At 42.8% G+C, this 23,152-nt stretch overlaps 1 protein-coding gene across 3 annotated transcripts in view; it reads right to left on the bottom strand.

Moving 5' to 3' along the window:
• The window catches only part of FOXO3 (forkhead box O3), a 129,938-nt gene that overhangs the window by 11,294 nt on the left and 95,492 nt on the right, over positions 1–23,152 (bottom strand). For all 3 annotated transcript variants that reach the window (XM_025863647.2, XM_073893742.1, XM_073893743.1), the window contains one exon: positions 6,420–7,855. In XM_025863647.2, the coding sequence (XP_025719432.1) occupies positions 6,455–7,855 (1,401 nt within the window). In that variant the 3' untranslated portion in view covers positions 6,420–6,454. The remainder of the gene's footprint in view (positions 1–6,419; positions 7,856–23,152) is intronic.

Genomic DNA, 23,152 nt, shown 5'->3' with positions numbered 1-23,152 from the left:
AGAGAGAGAGAGAGAGAGAGAGAGAGAGAGAGAAAGAAAGAAAGAAAGAAAGAAAGAAAGAAAGAAAGAAAGAAAGAAAAAGAAAGAAAGAAAGAAAGAGAAAGAAGGAAAGAAAAGAAAGAAAGAAAAAATCTTATGATCCAGACTTCTTTCATCAGAGAGGAAGAGACAGAGGGAGGAGGGGAGGGGAGGAGGGAGAGAGAAGACCTCCTGATACGCAAACCTTCAATCAAACCAAGACTGGCAATTAACGTTTTATCCTCCAGAAACACTGGAATTACCTTCTGAGGCTTCCATGACTAAGTAATTCTCATTGTTTAATAAATGAATATCATAGATTTTAGCCAAAAAGAGGTTAAAAAAAACAGGAAATCTAGAATTACAGAGTACGGTCCACATCTATTACTGGGGAAGAAAAGCAAAGCACAAGACCTGCACCCAAGCACACAGTTCTTCAGGGATTGGTCTGTTTCAGTTCTAAGGCTGGTCCTGCTTCTTTGGGAGGAAAGCTCTTGGAGAGGAACAGCCCATTTTCCCTGGGTTTTCACTGAACTTACAGTTGGAAGAGATCTTAAGGGCACAGTGACCACATTTTCTGAATCCCAAACTGTGTCACATTAGCCAATAAGGGGGTAAACCACCGGCCCCGGGGGTGGGGGTGTCCATGGCCAGACCACTGCCAGCATCAAGCTATTTATTGTGTGGCAACTTTCAGCTCTCAAGAGAGCCCTAGGAGGGCTGGAACAGCTCTTTATTTCTCTGCTTTATTTCTGTGGCTTGGGATGGGCTGGCAGTGAGAAGGGGAAGATCAGATTTCCAGGCTCCCTACCAGCAGGAAGAGGCTACACTAAAAGGGAGCAGAGAAGGGGCAGGGGGAGGCTGTTCCCTCCACAGAGTGCTACCAGCCTTTTGGATACTGACAGACACCCTAAGGAAAGCCGAAGCCAGACAGCTAGGACTTCTCAGGAAATCCTTTAAAGATGCTAAGGGTATACTCTGGGTACCACACACAAACCTCCTCATTCCATCTATGTCAGAAGTTCCCTGTTCGTGAAACAATAGTTTCTCTCGTGGGTACCTTCAAATTGGTAGGCAGGATTTCTAGGGGGCATTTAAAGTTTCACACAACAGCCAACTGCTATACCTTTTTAATAAAAAGAAACCAGACTCATTTTAGTTTATTGAGGAAAGTACTTGTTCTTTCTGCCAACAGTGTAAGACTGGCTTGGCTGCCTCCCTTATTCTGTATTAACCTCTGGAGCCACTGTCAGTATCAATAAACATTAAGTAACTCTTTAAACATTGCCAAAGGACATTAACCCATATAAGAGCTCTGTGGAGTAGGTCTCCATTTTAACCCCATTTCACAGATAGGTAAACTGAGACTGAGGGAGATGAGTGACTTAATTCTGACACATAGCCATGGAAATGGCAGCCTTCTGCTACAAAATCCCACAGCTCCTCTGCCCTACCACACAGATGATACTTAACTTGGAGTGGGTTGTAGGGGAGGCTTTTTAAACCCATGGTTCCTACCAAAGCAGAACCCCAGCGACAGTGAGCTTAAGTGGGTGGCTGGTTCATGTCTTTAGGGTCCTATGGGTCCTATGGTTTCTTGATCAAAAGGATTTGACTCAAGATATCAAATAAATTTAGGAAATACTGCAATCCTATACTAGAAGGTTCATAACGTATATTAAATTTTAAGGCTCCGAGAAGCCAGACTGGCAACAACCCTATTTTACTTTGTTTAACACGGTATTCCTCAAACTTATTTGACCACAGAATGCATTTTCAAAACAATGAATCATGGAACACTACATCAAAAATTAATGATGTACTGTATGGTGATTAACATAATAAAATAAAATAAAATTTAAAAGAAGAATGCATTTTCTACTTAATACCCATAATACCTTGAGGATCTAGTATTCTGTGGAACACTGAGAAACATTTATGGGACCTCTAAATATCAGAAGTGTCACACTAATTTTCAAAAAATTTTAATTCATTTTAGTTTTTGGAACTTTAAACTTCAAAACAATTTGTAAGATGGGGGAAAGCAATGTTTTTACATCAAATGAACACATCCACAAAACCAGGGTGAAGCGGATGATGTCTCTTACAAGGTGGGGCATCTCCACCTTTGAATGAAAATCCAGTGTTAAAATATGCATCACCAAGTCGGGAAGAGCCAGCAGTCAGCAAACATCCTTCTACCTGCCCCAGGAACAAGGCAGAACCCTGGCCCATCTCTCCAGTGACAGCACAGAGGTAGATCCCGACAACAAGCCCCTTTTCCCCATCTCTATAAAGAAAGGGAAGACTGTGAGAAGCATAGGTGGCATTTGGGGGAAGACTTTACTTGAGAAAACGTTATTTATGAAATGCTGAATATTGAGCATTATGAACCCTGGAAAAAGAAGCATTTAATGGAAGCTTAAAGTTTACAAGAATTTCCAGCAGTAATTCAGGTGATTTTCACCCCATTTATTCATGCTCCATATAAGCTCTGTGGCCAGAGACCTTGCAGAAAGCCATTTATAAATGCAACTGCTTGAAGTGAGAGTCACTCAGGCTCTGTCCCTGTGCCCCAGAGGAGCAGCCTCAGTGCTGGTATCACTGCTTTCCAAGGAAAAGAATGTGTGTAAGGAGTGTACCAGCCTCTGCATAGAAAACCCCTTCATAGCTGTGGTCAATTTTCCCTTACTGTTGTCAACACTAAAAAGATCCGGACAGCCATTCTCAATGAATGACATTTCAGACTTCAGGCTTTTTTAAGGTAAGAATAAAGATCCCTGCAGATGCAGAATTCTTGAGACGGGCATACTGTAACCACAGACTAAGACTCAGCCCCAAGTGCAAGTAACAGAGTATATTCTCCATGCAATACTTACAGATTCATACTTATCGTACGTTACATTGCCTAACATAGAAATATCTACCACAAGAAAAAAACATGATACAAATAGCCTACATTGCCTGTATTTGGTTAGAATTAGTCCTATTCCCCAGCATGAATACATAACAGAATCAGAGCATTCAGATATCAGTTCAACCAGTATCAAATATTTGCTCCTTTTGGAAAGCAGCCTAAACATAAACTCCATAACATAAATGGCCTTCAACACTAGATCCTGCTGTTCCCACACTAGGACACCACTGTTTCTTTATAGTTCTGTACCATCACGTATCTCTTACTAGGGCCACTTCACAGACAGAATGTTAGGTTTCGGGTTTAAAATTACATCTACTATGCACTTTTGAAACTCTATGATTCTATCCTCATCTGACAGATGAGAAGCCTACTATTGTGAGAGACTCACTGGTGATGTGCAGAAGCAGGGAGAGAACTATACCTCCGCTCTCCAGCTGGGCCTTTTCTGGTTGATGTCTTCCAATCTTTATCTCAAAGTAGTTTAAAACTAAATACGGGGCTGCTCCCTAATGGGGTCTCCAAATGCCAAAAAGATGAAGATGAATGAAAGAGTTTGTGAACTTAGGCATCTTTTGACCTCAAAACAACAGTGAGACTGAGGCTGCCTGCCCTCTGAGGAGACACACATCAGACACAGGAGGGCTCGCTGGGAGCTTGGCCTTGCAACCACACCAGCTCACAACATCTCTGCTGCCAACTTGCAAGCACGTGCACCAGGCTGTAGGAGAGAAGACAGTGCCCTTTACACCCTAGTAGCTGGCGCTCATAAAAAGGTATGGTTATTTTTTTTTCTTTTCCAGATAGGTCAAAGGATTTTACACATGGTCTAAGATGAATGACGTGTGTGAAACACCCAGCCCTCCAGAGGAGCACCTCTCCACGGCTCTCTAGCAAGACTGTCAACTGGACAGAGCTGCTCCATTAACTCCACAACCAGAAGGCTCTAATTTAGGGTCACATGACCTTCTGTTAGGCCAGAAAGGGAGTCTGGAGAATACCATGACTACTAGTGAAAAAAGAGAAGAGAAGAGAAGAAGCCAAACCAAAAATGTCTTGGGAAGTTGGGGTACTTAATTTGGGAGAAGGGAGGTCTGAGGTGGTGACCTCAGGCCGGTTCTGTGAATTTAGGAGAGTCACAAGTTTAAAAGTAAAGAATATACTTCAGGACATTTGTGCTCCTGGCTGGTTAGAGGAGCAATTAATTCCAAAGCAATATGGAAATCCTAAACTCAGACACCAGACTCCCTCAAAGCCCTGTGTCGTCTTTAGGATGTTTCTTCTCTTGCTCTGATCATACTGAGCTGGTTTACCTTCAGGAAATTTTGGTGACTTTTCATTCTTAAATGAAGAAATATCTTCTCAAAACAATATCCCCAAAATGTTCTGAGAACATTAGGGCATAATAATAAAATGCATTATCCCAAAAGTAGTTATCATCCAAATAATAATTCATTAAATATGCCTTAAAATGTATTTACATCTCCCTCAAAATATTTTTATACAATCTTTCAGAAGTATACATACACAAGAAAGATCTGCTATTGAACTACATTGAAAAAGTAGACAAGAATTGATAGTACGTTTCCTTCTGAACTACCTCTTCTCAATGAATTAGAAAGTGGCCTCCTTACAGCTACACCAAAATTAAAACTTACTTGGGTCATTAGAAGCCACAATCATATTCACTTCTTAAAGGAAGACAAACTATTTATTCTTCTAAAAGCCAAATATCTACATTTCTCAAGGCCAGTCTTCACCAGTCTGAGTTCTGGTATGGGACTGAACTGGCTGGCATGCAAGCGTGTCACCCTGTTTAGCTTCCATTACAGTCTTTTTACCATCTCAAGGGCTATTAAATGACTGAAAACAGATGTCTGAGTTCCATTAGGGGCCTGCTTATGCCTGGGAAAGCTGAGAAGCTTTAGCATCACAACACTCTTGACATTCCCCTTTCTACAACTACCCCATGAACTGCACTGAGCTCACCATAGGAGACCCTTGTAATTCCTTCCCAGGGGCAGAGGGTTAAACAAGGCTCAGGTTTTAATGGCTTTGAATCCCATTTCCCCTTTACACCATTTAAAGAAGGATGTAAGAGACTTGCCAAGATGTTTTTAAAAGAGGAACTGGGGCACAGAACAGAGTCTTTGAACATGCTAGGGTCTGGGGGTACGAACCTGTCAGCACAATACCCCAGTGCTCACCTTACTTCTTAAGGAGAGTTTTAGGGCAAGCCTGTGTATTATCTGCTCCACTGGCTTCAGTTCAGAGCACTTCCTATTTTTTTTCTACCTAGAGAAAATTAGGGAAAACTATCACAGTTCAAGACATTCAAGAAATACGGATTCTGGGTCCAGCTGTGTGAACTTTGGCAAACTTAACTTCTCTGGGCTCCCTGCTTACTCATCTGTCAGTCAGTTATGTTTACCTAATTACACTATACATATTTCAGAGCACTGCAGTTTTACAAAGCACTTTGACATACTTCAGTGCATTTGATTCTTATAATAACCCCAAGAAGTGACAAGGGGGTGATTATTCTCATTTTATAAAACTGGAAATTGAGGCTCAAACAGTATTCCTAAGGCCAGATGACACACTCCGGATAGCAGCCAGAAAGTAGCAGAAGTGGAACTGAACCCTTGATTTCTGATTCCAATAAAATGTTTTTATCACATCATGTGTGATCCTTCTCGTTCCAACAGCATTAAAATGCCAGAATTTAGAAAATCTCTGCTCCCATTCCCAACCCATGTCACTGTTTGGAACCTGACCTCACTTAGACTTCGGGGAACAAGAAGCACATGAGCAACTGCTCTCTTTCTCTCTCACATAAAAACTGTTTTCAATTTAATTCTTTTGCTCCTTTAAATGCGTAAAAGCTGAACGCTAACCAATAAAGACAATTAGTACTATGGTGAAGAATCTAACAGATCTTGCTTTTGATGGAAATACTCATGCATGAAGGAGTCCAGAATATATATTCTACAGTTAAATTAGAAGTACCTGAAAATTGTTACTTTACTGGAAAAAGATGAAGAAACCATAACATTGAAGATCGACAATGGTAACGTTGGACTTGAGAGGCTAAGGTCCCCTAGTTGGGTCCTTAACCTTGAAGTTTGTGTGACCTAAGGGGCCCCCCCCCCCTGCCATTCTATCCTCATCCAACCATCAAGTAGGGAGACCTGTGTCATGGGTGAGCGAGGGTGACTGGATACAAAGAAGAATGAAATCTCTGAATGTGTGTATGTTCTTTTTACTGGCAGTAAAATTCCTGAGCTGTCAGCAAATTGTGGGGAGGGGCACCTGATGGCCCTGTTTGACGTGGAGATGAAACTGCTGGGAGCCACGTTACTGTGTACCACTGCTCCGTGGTTCTCAATTTCTCAATGTGGAGTAAAGTTCAAAGTAAATAAAAGTCAGCCTCCCTCCCATCACCCCCACTTTGTTATTAAATGCCATAGCATTGGGCACTGACCTGCTTTGCCCACTTCCCCTTTCCTCAGTGATCCTTCAGCCTGGCACCCAGCTCTGAGATGAGGCCTGCTTAGCACCAGTGAAGTTCCCCACGTTCAAACCAACAACATTCTGTGTGGAGATGAGGGAATCAAAATTAAAATCCAACCCATCAGCATCCATGAGTTCGCTACGGATAATGGACTCCATGTCACATTCCAAGCTCCCATTGAACATGTCCAGGTCCAAGTCGCTGGGGAACTTCTCATGGCCCATGACGGGAAGGTTTGCACTAGATGAGTACAAGGAGGAGCCTGAGAGAGAGTCCGAGAGGGTTTGCATAGACTGGCTGACAGGAGACTGTTGCTGGTGTTTAACTGACCCAAGGCTGCTGGAGTCGCTCAAGCCCATGTTGCTGACAGAATTCGACAAGGCACGGCTGCCACCGAGAGCGCCCTGGGTTTGGTGCTGGTGGTGGAGCAAGTTCTGATTGACCAAACTCCCCTGGTTAGGCTGGGCGGCAAAGGACATCATTGGGTCATTTCGAAGCATCACGTTCCGGCGGGAGTTCTGGGCGGACACAGCGGTGCTGGCCTGAGACATCAAGGGGTCCGACTGGGTCATCATGACATCGCTGTGGCTGAGTGAGTCTGAAGTGAGCAGGTCCTGGAGTGTCTGGTTGCCATAGTGTGACATGGAAGAGAAGGTAGCTGGCTTGTTCTCTTGGATAGTCTGCATGGGAGACTGGCGCAGGGAATTCAGAGACGAGGGTCCAAACACTGTGCTATTAAAGGAGCCAGTTGGAGAACCCAGGCTAGAGCCCTTGGTAGTATATGGGAAGCTAGAGCTCCGCTGCATGAGCCCTCCAGTGGGCGATGGCTGGGACGATGGGAGGGTGATGTTATCCAGCAGGTCATCCATGAGGTTGTCAGACAGCCCATCATTCAGATTCATGGTGCCCGCCATGTCGGTCAGCCGTGGTAGCTCCACGGTGCATGGCTTACTTACAGAGGGTGAGAGGCTAGCAGAGCTGCTGTAGAGCATGGGGGAGAGCGGTGCATCATCATCCTGGACATCATCCAACTCTGTGCTTGCCAAGATGGGTGACAGGCGGCCGCTGACAGTGCTGGCATTGGAATTGGTGCGTGAGCGGAAGTCCGTCCACGCATCCAGCTCATCACTGCTGCGTGACGTGGGGCTGCCAGGCCACTTGGTGAGCTGGGAGGGACTGTCATCTGCTGATTCAGGGGCTGTCTGCAGGGCTGCCTTCTTCTTGGCTGCACGGCCACGGCTCTTGGTATACTTGTTGCTGTTGTCCATAGACACAGCCCGCCGCCGGGGTGCCTTCCCGCTCTTTCCCCCATCAGGGTTGATGATCCACCAAGAGCTCTTGCCGGTCCCCTCATTCTGGACCCGCATGAACCGGCTGTGCAGTGAGAGGTTGTGCCGGATAGAGTTCTGCAGAGAGAAAGGAAAATGCAGAATATGAGACAAAATGGTCCAAAACTTAGGCACCCAGAAGAGGTAGTTAATCAGACTCATTTTGGGGCTGGGGGACTCCTTAATTTTGGAGGTTTAAAAAAAAAAAAAAAGACAAACATTTGTATGATATGCCCCCCACCCAGGTCGGAATTCAATGGCAACATTATAAATGGCCAAGTTTGGTATTTAGGAGGTGGGAGATGGTTTCATATCCAGGAGATGCTGGACATGTGTAAGCTCAATGATGTTGTTTTCCCCAAACTCCTAAATTTTGTTGTCCTTTCTATAATTCTATTTCCTATCCTGAAGTTCACACTTATAAGTTATTACCACAGCACTCTCTCCCTGCACTTTGCAACAAACCTCCCTGGCTCTCTAAGGGTAACTAATCACTTGGGGGGCCATTTTGTTCTCTTATGGTTCCCTCCTCCACTAGTTTAAGGCAGCATCTACCTTTTCTTAACCACGTCTATAAACTCAGAACTGGTGTGAACTGTTACCGATCGCTTCTATGACTCCACCTCTTCCTGCCATAATTTCACACCTGTCCAACAGGCATGAGAAAAAAATGGTAGAGTAGGATTCGCTGAGTTGACAGAAATATTTAGACAAGTCTTCCATTCAGAACAATTCCAAATAATTTATATAGATACCCCACTCAAGGCAATGATCTGAGCACTGTAACTTCCTTCCAAAGAGTACAGTATGGAAAGGAGGGGGAAAAGTAACTTTACAGTGAAGACACAAACACTATCTCAGGTGATCAAGGTCAACATCAGTAGGGCTAAGTCATATTGATAATATGCAATGCATTCTTGATGTAATGAAAATGGCACCCTCTTTTGTAGTCTTCCTTCTAAAACCCATCACACCAGTCTAATTATGAGAAAAACATCAGACAAATTCCAATTAAGGGACATTTAAAAAAATGCCTGCCTGTTCAGTATTCCTCCAAACTGTCAGACCCATGAGGAACCTAAGGAAGAATGATGATTAAATGTAATGTGTATCCTGGATGGGATCCTGGAACAGAAAAAGGACATTAGGTAAAAATGAAGGAAATGTGAATAAAATATGGACTTCAGTTAATAATAATGTATCAATATTGGTTCATTAGTTGTGACAAATGAACCAAACTAACCTTAGATTAAGGTAAGATGTTAACAATAGGGGAAAATTGATGTTGGGTATATGAGAACTCTCTGTACTAGTTTTACAACTTCTCTGTAAATCTAAAACTATTCTATATTAAAGCATTAAAAAAAAAAGAAATAGGGCAAAATATCTTCAAAAATCCTAACAACTGCAGCCATCTTGTAAGAACCGCCTCCTGGCTTGGTAGATAAGGCTGGTTGGCTGGGATGACCCAGATCCAGTCCTATCTCTGCCACTGATCAACCATGTGACCTTGAGCAAATCATTTAATCTGTAGGCAACAACTTTACTTCTCTATCTTCATTATAGCCATAATAACATCCAAACCATCCCTCCCTGACAGGGATGATGTAAGAATGATATATGATAATATACTTCAGGAACCGGTCATGCTACCAAGTCAGGGTGTTTTCATTGCTATTATAAAACACACAGTACACATGGTGGAGAGAGCTCATCACCTGATGTGGCCTCATTCTAACCCATAAAATGCCTCATGTGCAGTAAAAGAGAGGAGCTGATGGTATTCTCCACATCTGCAACAGCACCTACAGGCCAGATGAGCTTTTATTTGCAAGTTAAAGACAAGAGGTATTTCCTGATGCTAGATATTAAATACAATCCTAAAAGTTACCATAGTTTTTAAAAAACTGGCAATCACTAACTGTATTTATGTAGAAGATGCAAATACATGTGTTCCCCCAGAATGTTTTTAAAACACAGAAAATCAGCAGGATTTTACCATAAGCAAATAATCCAAAATACTCCATGTTTCCCATGTTTATGTTCCCACGCAAGGAGGGCCTACAGCTCAGGTTGGGCAATGAACATGTGCAACCATGGGTCATATGTTGGCATTTCTATGATGGCCATAAAGACACATTTGAGAGGAAAAAACAGGGAACATGCTGAGTATCTGATGAGACAAATGTTGCCCCGGAGACTATATACTCTGATTCCCTTTTACTCTTACGGTTTTTGAAAGAATAATGGCATCTCTACTAATGGTTCAGAAATCACATTTCTTTAAAAAGCAAAATACTTTATAAATCAGATATGAAGCATGCTCTTGAAATTCACTCTGCAGGGCTCAAAAAGCAGGTAAGTGCAAGGTGGTTCTACTATCTGAGTACTCAGATGAGTAGATCTATTAAATAAAAAACTTTAACTTCTTGGTGAAAAAACAGGAAGGTTCTGAAGCTCTGTGGGAGCAATGTGCAACCCTGGCCAGCCCACTTAGCTCTAGATTTTGGAAAGAGTTCATATCAACATCTAGGATTAACAATGACCAATTTTATGTACTGGGTTACCTCCCCGCCCCTTAGAAAGCACTTAGGAGGGGCGCCTGGGTGGCTTAGTTGGTTAAGCATCTGCCTTTGGCTCAGGTCATGATCTCAGGGTCCTGGAATTGAGCCCCCATTTTGGGTTCCCTGCTCAGCAGAGTCTGCTTCTCCCTCTCCCTCCGCCCCTGCCCCTGCTCGTGCATGTGCACGCACATGTATGCTCTCTCAAATAAATAAAATTAAAAAAAATAAAAATTAAAAGCACTGAGGGAACAATACATATTTTTTAAAAGATATTTATTTTAGAGAGAGAGAGAGAGAGAGAAAAAACATGAGCGGGGGAGGGGGAGAGGGAGAGAGAGAATCTCAAGCAAACTCCCCAATGAGCGCTGAGCCCGATGAAGGGCTCAATCCCAGGACCCTGAAATCATGACCTGAGCCAAAATCAACAGTTGGACGCTGTGCCATCCAGGTGGTCAACGATATATACATTTTTTAAATGTATTTTTACATTTAAACTCTAAACCTGAACCAAACAGGAGGGGAAAAAAAAAAAAGCAACACTGTAAAAAAACTCCAAAATGCCCTATGTGAACTTTCTAATGGTCATCTATTACTACAACTCTAAACCTCAATGTATGTGTATAATTTAGTAAAATTTACAAGCCACAATTGGTTAAAAATCTGGAGATAGAAATTAAGCTTCTGGAAGGGCATGCAGTAAAGGGGCCGGCATACCCATATCTAGGACCAGAACTGCAGGGCGTCAGGGCCCAGGTCCCTGACCTCAAGGGTTAAGAAATGAGAGCCTGCCTATTAGAGCACTGCCAGTTACTGGGCCATAACTTTTAGATTCATGGTCTCTAATCCTCATCATAAACCTGCAAAGTGGTATCAGTGCCCTCGTCATATATATGAAGGCTCAGGTTGAGAGATATTAAATAACAAGGTCACACGGCTAGTGTCTATACAACCCAGAGTGAAATTTGTTTTCCAAACTCCAATCCAATGCTTTTACTATAATTTTTCACAGCTTTGTCACCAAAGTATTTAGAAGTCATTGTTTGAGCTATTTGTGCCAACTTAAAGAAACATTTAAGAAAGAAGGATATAAAAGGCACACCCTCATTCTGCTCAGAGAAAAAGCTTCCTTCCAGGGGCGCTTGGGTGGCTCAGTCAGTTAAGGGATAAGACTCTTGATCTTGGCTCAGGTCATGATCTCAGGGTTGTGAGATGGAACCCCGTGTCGGGGCTCTGCACTGGGCATGGAGGCTGCTTAGGATTCTCTCTCCCTCTCCCTCTGCTCCCCAGGCCCCTGCTCTCTTTCTCTCTTAAAAAAAAAAAAAAAAAAAAAAATTCCTTTCCAAAAAGGAAGAAAAAAAGCACATTACTATAATTTTGTTTATGAAACAGGGATAATAATTTGATGGGTCTTTTCCTAAATTAAATTTTTTTAAGGAAGGTCTTTCAGAAGAACCGATCTGAAAGTGAAGGCTTACACAGCCCATGTTTGTACTTGTTTACTAAGTGGCCATAATAGCATTCACTCTAGGGAGAGCGCAGTGGTCACCATACAAACCAACGTTAACTGCCCTTAGATTCTGAAATAAAACCTGACTTCATAAATTGGTGATTAGCTTCAGTTTCCAATCTTTGCTCAACTCCTGTTTTAGAGGTTATTAGTGGCAGAATGCATGCCCTAAGGCATATTACTACACAACACGCTGACAGGTTTTTCCAGTTACATCACTAAGACAACACAGAAGCTGCCACCAGCATTGTGACAGTCCCCTATCCCAGCAGCCTTTATCCATACTGGCTGGTCAGCTTTCCATTTACAAAATCCATAATCTGAAGATGGGCCACTGACAGAAGGCCAATGAATAGGGCCCCTCTGTCCATTTCCAGCTCAAACGTCCCCTCACCCTAACAAGGTCAGATGCCAGGAATGTATTCTGGTTTTCCTCACAGGTCATGATTCTAATCACTAGTTCTTCTACCTAAATTTTGGAAGCAGGAAAAGGTAAATAAATGAATGCCAAATAAAATGTCAGAACTGCAATGTTTCCCCACACCTTCCCTGATAACAAAAGTTAATGGTGATATGATTTCTATAAGGTTTCAAATAACCACTCCCTCATGGAGTCCCAGGAATGAGAAGTGGGATTTAAAAAAACAGACAAGCCAACTGTAAAATCTTCTTAATGATCTATCATTTAAATTCTCTAAAGACCTCTGCATTAGGGTCTGTAAATTAGTTTCCAACGTACTATGTGTATTTTAAACTATAAAACCACCACTAAAAATACTCTATGGTTTTCGACTAATTCATGTATCATACCAGTCTATATTTCTAAGATTTTACATTAGTTTGGGGATTGGGAGCTGAAGTAAAAGCAGGAATGGTTTGACAGGACTAGAGTGATTTTTCTAACAGACATTTTGAAATATCTTGTGAGGCAAGCCATTATTAATTGGCTGAAGTACTAGGGATACATTTTCATTAATGCTGAAGTGATAAGGAAATATTAACAACCAGGACCTGAGCACAGTCCATTCTGCCATCACATTTACTTACTAAAGGAGCCAAGAAGCTACTACAATCTCAACCCAAAATCATGTGAAGAGTTCTGGTTATTTAAGTCCACTCCTAAGAAATCCTAATACTGATGAATTATAGGAAAGCAAACATCTTCTAGGAAGCAACTTTAAGTGTCAGGGACAAATATGCCAGTTTTTCTCCAACCTGGCCCAAAGATTTAGAAAATCCTTAAAGCACCTCTAACAGAACAGGTCTGAAGAGAGAGCAGAAATAAGAACCCACTCTCCATCTCATTTTATGTCAATGCTCTTTTACAAAATGATTTACACCAAAACAAGCCCTGTACTGGACAGAAACGCTTCAGATGTAGTTAAATAGTAATAGAACTGGCAAACCTGTGTTCTATGTGATTGCAGCTGCATTTAGTGGCCTAATCCTTCAAGGAGGTACATGCAGGAGGTATGTGCAGGAGGGAGCACGAGGGACTCACATTTCACAGTCACGATGACTGGGGGGCCACAGCCTAGAGATTTCTTTACCTGGCCCTCCTCGAAGAAATTAGCATAAAGATGACTGTACTTATCAGAATCTGTTAATTACTTTTCTTGCTATCCTGCAAGACAATCTTCTACTGTAAGATACATTTATTGCTAATATTAAAGTGCACACGGTCACTACATACGTGCCAACTGGTTATGAAGACAGAAGGACCCAAAACAGATGAGATGAAGTGTCAGAGAGAAGCTGCCTGAAATGAACAAGTATTCTCCACTGATAATTTACAAAGTGGATAATTCACACATGCAATTTAAGGTGGCCAGTGGTTTGGGGGGGGGGGCGGGAAGCGTGATGCTGAAGGAAGACGACAAGCTTTGATGTCAGTCAGGTCCAGGCTGGAATCCCGGCTCTGAAATTTGTCCAGTGACCTTGGGCAACTGAGTTAACCTCGCATGCCCCTTTCATAAAATGAGGGTAAAATTACCCTCCCTGCCTAACTCTAGGATCCTCGGGAAGGTTAAATGAAATTACGCATGCAAAGTACCCACTGGAATGCCAAGCACAAAGAAGCTCTCTACTGTCAGATCCCACATACGGAAGCAGTGACATCACAAACGTTCACTTACTGTTTTCCGAGCATCGTATAATTTAAGCCAAAAGGTGAGAGGGTGGCTACTTCCAGGAAAAGATTTCAGACTCTTAAAAGTATTTCAAAGGTGCCATGTCAGTCGGGAGTGACTGGTAATTTCCTAACTGTTGCCACCCTATGTCCACTCCAGCCCCTTCCAACCCATGTTTACCTTGTGGGGACTGTCCACTAACCCAGACACCAGCTGCGTGTGCTTCCCCTGGAGCACAGAGAGGGTTTTGTCTGGAAGCAACATGTGGTATCAATTTATCTTTCTCAGCAACGGCAACAAGGAATCCACTGACTTTAAAAATAAAAAGGGAGCTGTATAATTTAACTCTTAAAGGCCCCTGCCCACCCTCCTTTTTATGAAGACAACCCATCCCTCTCCCTCTTTTTTTGTGCAGTCTCCAAAGCAGCAAAGGGAGGGTCATGGCTGTTAACTCCTAAACCAGACCCACGGCCTCCCACCAGGCAGATTGTAGGCATCTACCTGGTCCTTCTAAGGGATTTCAGTGAGGACAATCTGCAAAGGATTGCGTTTAGACACAGTACTCATCTACCTTGCACACAGGACCAGCATTTCAAGTAGATCTCACTGCTCTGACTTGTGGGCAATGACAATTCAGAATGAGGCTGCCAAATGCCTGAATTATAATATATGCCTCTCCTGAGCAGGCAATAATAAAGGTCACGTGAAAAGCCCAATGGAAACCACAAATCACGAGGAGACCCAGGGGGCTGCTGTGCCACTGTAGAGTAACACGAAGACAGAGCTTCAGGACCTTCCCAGGGCCTGGGAAGCTGCCTCTGATTTATAATGACAAGCTCTTTCAAAGGCAGTTCTCTGGACAAGGCCCTGACTTCTCTTAAGTATGAATTCCTCCCCCTGGCTGCCCATTAGAATGACCTGGGGGAGGCTTTATGTACTCCTGCCCCACTCCTAGAGACCCTGATTCAATCGGTGTGGGTAAGGGCTGGGTAGAGGTACATTTTTAAAGCTCCCCAGATTATTCTAATGTGCAATTAGAGCTGAGAATCACTGGAATTTCCCCCTTACCTTTCCACTGACTGAGATTCTAAGTCCAACCTAATAATCCCTAGTCTTCCCGGATCTGGTAGCACAGCACAGTCGATGTTGTCTAAATCCAAGTTCCCCCATTTAGAAAATAAGGGCGAGATCCAGGGCTACAGATTCAAGCTGGGATTATACATGCAGAGTAAAACAGAACAAGTGTTCAGGCCACGGGGATCCAGATATATATTCTTTCTTAAAAAAAAAAAACAAAGGCAAGGGAGAGGGTGAAGAGTCCTGGACCTTGCGACAGTCGTCTCATTCTGTCCCATGCCACTTCTCCACCCGGCACAGATAGGCATGGACAGAAAAGAGGTCATGTGGACATGTGCAAAACAAAGAACTGATATAGGCTGAAGAAAGGATGAGCTAGGACAGTAACTGATCCCTACAATTTTCAGGAGCCTCCCTGAAGTAGCATGCAATCTCGTACAATCCCTTTCACAGCAAATTTCACAGCAATTCCTTTGCCCTTCAAGCAAAATGCCAAAAAGACAGATTGGGTAAAAATTATTCCTGACAAAGCCATACCCCAATCGTGAGGTACTTATTAGCTCCCACTGTTAAGAATACAGCAAAGTATTACTTAATGAACTTCCCTGAGGACATATTCAGCCTCAAAAATAACAATCACATACTCTGTTTCTCATTCCTTCTCATTCCTCAACTGTGCAAAACACAACAGCATTACTTACACTCAGTGCAAAGATCCTTGGGTGGACGCTGCTAGAAGCCAAGCAGTGCCGCCATCTTAGGGAGAAGTGTGAGGCTGGTCCTCCCTATTAGATACTGGGAGAGTCGAGATTTTAGCTGGCTTATCTTGTTCCACTAGATTTTGTCTCCTCTGGGGCTAACTTGTCGTTCAAAAGCAACAAGTTGCTTTTGTATGATAGCATAAAACAGACTAGAAATCAGAAACAGTTATTATTTCTGACAATATGGAATACCAGCTGTAATAGCCAAGCAAGCCTTTCAGACTGGGAAGAAAACTTAAATAAACATTCACATAAAGGATTGCACAATCAACCCTGATGTGTAAGACAAGTTCCAGGCTAGCTCTACTCTTTCTCTTGTCTAAAACACTAAGTTTAAACCATTAAGGGACTTATTTATCGTCTTTTTAAAGACGATGTTCTAAAATAAATATTGTCAGGAACTTGGCTGAAGGATTAAATTTCCAGCTAGAAACAAGATTTCCACTAAATTTGCTAACAATAATTCTCTACCCACAGAGATCTCTTTGAAAACTAACATTTGTTTCAAGTTTTCATGCAGTAAGTGACAGGTTCTGGTATCTCATTAGAAGGAATAAAATAGGGGCGCCAGGGTGGCTCAATCGGTTAAGTGTCTGCCTTCAGCTCAGGTCATGATCCCCAGGGTTCTGGGATCAAAAGCCCCACGTTGGGCTCCCTGCTCAGCGGGGAATCTGCTTCTCCTTCTCCCTCTGTGTGCTCCCGCTCTCTCTTTCTCTCTCAAATAAATAAATCTTAAAAAAAAAAATAAGGAATAAAATAACAATCATCTGATAATCAGCATAATGAACCCATTCTCTATCCAAGCAAAATGAGACACATGAGGCTTTCTTAGAAGAGGAAGGGCTGGGCAGGCAATCTGTCCTGCCCCCCAGTGAAAAAGAAACCCTAGATAGGAAGAAAGTTCTCTTGAAGAGCATGAAAAAGACAGCTACCACTCCACTGCAGTTTTGCTGGGTTTTCTATGTGGGTTTTATTTTCATATTCATTTTTTTTTCATTTAGTAATCTTTTTTTCAAGTTCTTCCACAGCTGTTTCTGTTCTTGGAGGGCAAGAGGGAACATTCCATTCCTTACAGCCAAACCTGCACTTCCGGCACAAAGAGAACCCTGGCAGCCTTGCAACCTCTTGCCCACACCCACTCCCTGCAGCACCCTGCCCCTCCCCACAAACCCTCCTACTTCCAACCCCCTGTCCGTCCTCTCCAGACTGAGGGAGAAGCAGCTCAAGGCATGCAGTCAAAAGAATGACAGTCCCCAGAAAGCCGGTCAAAGTTACAGCGTTTGGCAGCCCCTGCTCTCTTCCTCCAAACTTCTTCTCCAATGTTACTGAATCCACTTCCCTTTCCCACAAGGGGCTCCGCAAGCGCATGCTACATAAATTCCCTGGTAAGACCATGCATGACCAGCCACATGGAATGGATGCTTCAAAGGGTTAAAAGCCATGAAGCTGCAGAACAGACTCTGCCAAGTAGAACAAAGGAGAACAGAAATAGTTTTACTATTAACATAATTTTCACTTAGATTTAAAAAAATAAGGCCGTAAATTTTTCCAGTTTGAAAATTTATTGTGGGTGGAAATAGAATAAAAGGGCACTGGAAATACACGACCATAATTCAGGAATACATCAGAGAGTTTAATCACTTTCTTGCCATTATATAAGTGATCCGAGCAGAAGTTTAGTAAAATATAAACTGGGGGAAATGGAGAGGGCTGTGAAACCCATCAAGTAACAAGCAGCCTTAACTTCATAGTGAAAGAAACAAAGGACCAAAGAGATACAGGGGAGTGCCTGAACTCAATCAGCTAGTAAGTGGACTCCAAGCTGAGACAAACTCCAATCTCCCAGACTTAATGTATAACAGAAATACCAAAACAACATCAACCCCGATGTCTGGATTACGATACCAATGGAAGGGATGAAGTGCTGGGAGCACAAAGCATGGGGAATATCTTCCACCCACCCACCCATCCAACTTCGGTCTGCCTTATTTTACAATCTGAGGAATAGAAGTCTGTCTCCTCCAACACATATCAAACTCTTTACAACCAGTTACCAGTTTTAGCATCTAGCATGGGGCCTGGTACATAGTAGGTGCTCAAAAAACATTTGTTTAATCAATGAATTGGTGGAAAGGGGGCAGCAACCACGAAACAAACCCGAATTATACTTTGAAATGTTATCAAACATAAGCTCAGTGAACAATCCTCACATGAGTGAAGATGGAAGCAAGCATCCATCGTAAAATGTGAAGTAGCAAGTCTCTCCCTTGAGTGTTAACTTCAATTATACAATCCAATTTCCAAAAACAAGATGACAGTCTAATTAGTAGACATAAGGTTCTCTATAATAAGAGATGCTAAGAAGGGCAAAATGACAGTGTGTTAGTGAGCTACTTGGTGGAGCAAGGGCTTGGCGCAAAGGTCTCACGTCCATCTAGGGAGAAGAGCTGACTCCTTACGTATCTTGGGATGCTATGGGGCCTCATTACTTGGTAATGAAGTTGGCCCAGAGCCCTCAGAGGCATACTCAAAATCACAGATAACACACTCTGGTACTAACTCTCCTCCAGGCACATCCAAAGAAAAACAAGAACAAGGAAAATCCAACATAAGAGTCTATTTCACCTGCAATCTGAAAGAACTTAATGTATTTGATATCTACCAGGGCCAAGGCTCTGTGCTTGACAAATCTAATCTCGTTTTATTTTCACCACAAACGTGTCAGGAGGAAATGGAGGTACAGAAAAGTTAAGTAACTTGTCTGGTAGGTGGTGGTGCTAAGTAATCAAGCCCGAGGCTAACTCCAAAGTGAAGCTCTCACCAGTGTACTATGGGTTTCCCTCTGATGTCACCAAACTGCCTAAGAAGAGAGGCACCACTAACTGGTGACCAAGGAACATGAAGGAACAAGAATAAAAATCTGTATTATTGAATTACACGTTCCCATCTTTAAGTTTCTGCACATGGTCCCTAGGATTATGAAAGTAAGGTAAAGAGTGGAAAAAATGACTAGCCATGAAGCGAGCCTTGTTGAAACTAGATCTTTAGAAATGACACCTTTTTCTCAGATACACCCCAAAACAGACACTCTTGGCATGTCCTAACCTGACCTGGGATCCCCACTTTTAGGGAACAACCAAGCACAATTACTGCCATAAGCTATCAAGTATCCAGGCCTTCCTCAGTGGCATGTCTGGTGGCTTCTGTGCTCAGAGAGTATTAACCCATAAGCTGAGTCAAGTCGGTATGACCTGGCGTCCTTGGCACTTATTCAGGCCTTCAAACGGCTGGCACCGTGCTATGGGTCCTCAAGCCAGAGACAGCGGGCAAAGCCAGCAAATGTCTGCTCTGTCCTGACCTTGCCATTACGAGGCTTAATCTGAAACAGGGACTCAGCTCTATACTATTTTAAACATGTAATTAGTTTATTACAGAGCCAGAAAAGATTAGCTTGCTTTAAATCTACGTGAATTTTAAAATATGCCTTTTGCCTGCCAACTGACAGCATGATCAGGATGCTTCTGTTTAACCTCAATCAAAAACTGGTAGAACACTGCTTTAAGGTTATATATGCACGCTATTTTATTATTCTTCTGGCAACAAAACCTGCAGAAACAGAAATTACGGACAATGCATGCAAGCACATTAAAGGGATGGCTGTGGAGGTGCTGAGTGGGCGAGTCAGACAGCTTGAGAGTTTGTCATCTGAGATACAGGAAAACGCTTTTCTGTTCTTAGTTTACAATCCCTTCCTTCACATGAAATTCACTGGCTTTAGCATCACACATACAAACACAACGGTTTCCAGCTCTTCAGATGTTATGGCTCAGAAAAACCATTCTTTTGAGTCTTATTATTTCAAGGGCAACTGATTTCGTTTGGGTACCTCTAAAATATATGCCAGTGTGTGGGCACAGTCACACAGCTAAGCACAGGCCCACACCCTGGAAAAACTGGGAGGGGTAGAGGCACATTTTTCAACTAGGGAAGGAAAAAGTTTGGGCTAGGATTTACAAAAGAGACAAGTGTGTATTCATTTGGCAGCAGGCTATCTTCCAAATGTCAATGTGCATTATTCTAACAGTCATCAAAAAACAAGATGATAATGGTAAAAAGGCAGAAGACAAAAAACGTAAATGCCACACAACAGAATATCTCTGTTGGCTACTGCAAAGAAAACAACTGATGGATTTCCTCTTTATAGGAATAAAGAGCACAGCAGTCAATTCTGAAAAATGACTCAGGCCTATAGTCATAGGTAGAAGCTTACCCTTTTCTTTCCCTTCCACACCCTAATGAAATTCAGCTAAAAAGGAGCCTCTTGAGGAACTGCTTTCTCTACCCTGTAACCTCACCTGCATGTAAAGCATTTCACTGTACTGGTTTTGCAAGATTTCTTCTTGTTTAAAACCATAGGATGCAAAAGTGGCTGATGACCAATGTAATGATATTCCTAAATGCCAAGTGAATCAACTCTTCATTCCAGGACGCTTCTGGGTGCCAAGTACACATACAGATGAGCACCACACAGCTCAGAAGTCCACATAAAATGACCAAGTAAAGAGAGAACACTTTCATCAACTAAGGAACCAGGCATTCATTCCACTGTTCTGGGGGAAAAAACATTTAGATACTCGTGCATTTTAACATAAAATCTAAGATGTTCCTAAATGTACAATATTAGCATTACTCTCCAAACCATTATGAATTAAAAAGGCTGAATGTACATGGGATAAGTCACAGTTTTTCTAAAGGCCATGAAAGAAATGCAGTCCTTTTGTATTAATATGTACTGGGCTCTAATCGACTTCATGTGTGGAGGTAAGCTTGAAAGCACTTAAAAAACTGGAAACAGGAGGATCAGTATATAGTACCTATCGCCCAAAGGGCAGAAGGGATAATATTAACTGGCAAGGATAGGCACATAAAAGACTCTCAGTATGGTGGAGAGTTAGGGGGTGAGCCCACGCCTCACCCAGCAGGTGTCACAGTGCTCCAGGGCTCAATGGTCCCTAAATACCAGCTGTCTGTGATTCCAAGGCCATTCTTGAGGACACAGGACCCCTGGCCTTATAACTGCCTCCTTGGTTGGGTCTGACTTGGCAGGTTTAGTCCACAGATTTTCTCCTCAACTTCCTGGAGCCCATTACCAGGGCTCCCTGAAGTTTCCAATTCTTTCCCCTTAGTCAAGTTGTTCATTTGCTAATAGGAAATGTGTGTGTGAGCTCATAGCACAACCAGGTACTACTAGATCTTCCCCTAAAGCATAACAAATCATTGTACATACAGGGGCCACTGAGATTTATCCCTTCAAATCAAGACCAGGGAAGAAAAATACACAAGGACAGATGTTGCTGAGCTATTTTCAGGTTCAAAGGTAGCTTCAAATAATACACTTCCAACTCTCTGAGGCATTATGTGGAGTAATATCACCCAGTATTAAGCTTTCTCCAGAAACAAGTTCATCAGGTTCTTTCGAACAGCCGTGACCTCCATAGTCTTCCCAAAGACAGCCAAGTCCTGATGTTAATTTGTGGACAGAAACAGAAGTCACACAAGCTTCTTATAGGGTTAATAAATCCAAGTTAAGAGACAATTCTCCATGGGTCTCTGGTGTTTCTGCATGTCTTGCAAGCAAAATATTAATGGCCCTCTGTTCTGGACTATATTTCTAGGATGTTTGCATTTGCAAAGTGAACAATCTTGAAAGACAGTGAATGATAGTGTTTCCCTCCAGAGCAACATACAGATACACTTACTGCCCATTATGAAAGATACAGGATCCCTAAACTCAAGGTTTCCCTCCTGTTAACAGAACCCACCGCATGCACAGGCATGAACCAGGGCCCATCTGTGTCACTCCTGTGGGACTTGGGGACAAAGAGGAAACCGATGCAAAATCTGCTGCTGCTTGTGCGCTTGCTGTGCGGGGCGTGAGTAATCGATTCCTCTGCCTCTGACCTAAGAGTCTCAGGGCTAGTGGGGTCAAACGCCAAAGATGCAACTTGGCAATTCATCTCCACCTAGCCTTCTTCTCCACCCCTACCTAAATTAGAGTCCCCAAGTCCATCCAAGACAAGGGGATGAAGAAGGAAAATGAAGTCACAAGTAGGAGGCAGACATGCATGGCTCCAGCATTTTCAATATTCTGATCTGGCTCTGCTGAGGACCCATAAGGCTTTATGAAAACAAACCATTAATAAAAGAGCAGCTCCCCAGACACAGTCACTTTGCTGTGTTTCATCTGCATCGGGTCACCATCTTTTTCAGCTGTTGCTCGATGCTGCTGTTTGCTTGTGAAGAGCAGAGCTGAGTGGGCAGCAGGTGTAGGTTTCTCTCTCCTTGCCTTCCTCGACCAGACACAAGAGCAGATCACGCTATGTCCATCCTCCCCATCTCCCTGACAACCGACTGCCCCATCGCACGGCAGTCCTCATGGTAACATCTGTTGAGTTTCCACAGGGACAAGATCACCATTTTGGAGCCCTGGGCCATTCTCAAAGGGAAGAGCTTCTCCTTAGTCCCCTACACTTGTCCATGGGCTGCTCCAAATTTAACCCTGATGAAAATGCTGTCAGGCCTTTCTCCCTGCAGCAGTGACTTTGTCATTGTAACAGGTCACACTCGTAGAAACCCAGGATTCCCTCCTCTTGCCATTTTAGCTCTCCCCTATCCATTTTCTTCATTCCTCTGAAAGTAGTTAGCAGCTTTAGACCTATAGAAAGGAAGATGGCACTAGGCAGTGCCCATGAAACCAAAAGCAAACGCATGCATATATATATATACTTTCTCCAAGTTTCCAGAAGAGAGTTAATTTTCTAGCTTATTAAATATAAACCAGAAGCCTCTACTACAAAATACAAAAACTTTACAAGATTTTATGCTCTACAGTTTTTTAATGAACTTATTTAAGCCAGGCCTGTTCTGGTACATAGGAAATTGATATTTTCTTTTCCCTCCCCTTTCCTCTTGGATAACCTACTTCCACTCTTGGCAAAAGGAGGCATATATTTACTACAGTGTTCACATGCACCTACACATCCAGTGCCTCTGGAATAATACTGAATTGTTGCCACACGGCCAAATAATGTGCTCTTTGAGAAATAATTATCAATTAGAGTGCTATAAAATGGGCCAGCAGTTCTACTCTTGCTCGCACTGTGTGGTATTTTGGCCACCAAACACAACAAGCTTTCTTTGGTTACTCTTTACATCAATCAGAAAATTACATTAATTTGCTGTGACGCTATTTGTGGACAGACGTGGAAAAGAATGCAGACATCCAGGAGTAAATTAGAGCCAACTCACTCTACTTGGGCAATAGGTCCCCCACACAG

Source organism: Callorhinus ursinus, unplaced genomic scaffold, assembly GCF_003265705.2.
Source record: "Callorhinus ursinus isolate GAN/ISIS: 27379988/994484 unplaced genomic scaffold, GSC_fseal_2.0 scaffold6, whole genome shotgun sequence".
NCBI classification, from domain to species: Eukaryota; Metazoa; Chordata; class Mammalia; order Carnivora; family Otariidae; genus Callorhinus; species Callorhinus ursinus.
This window is presented reverse-complemented; position numbering and strand designations above follow the sequence as displayed.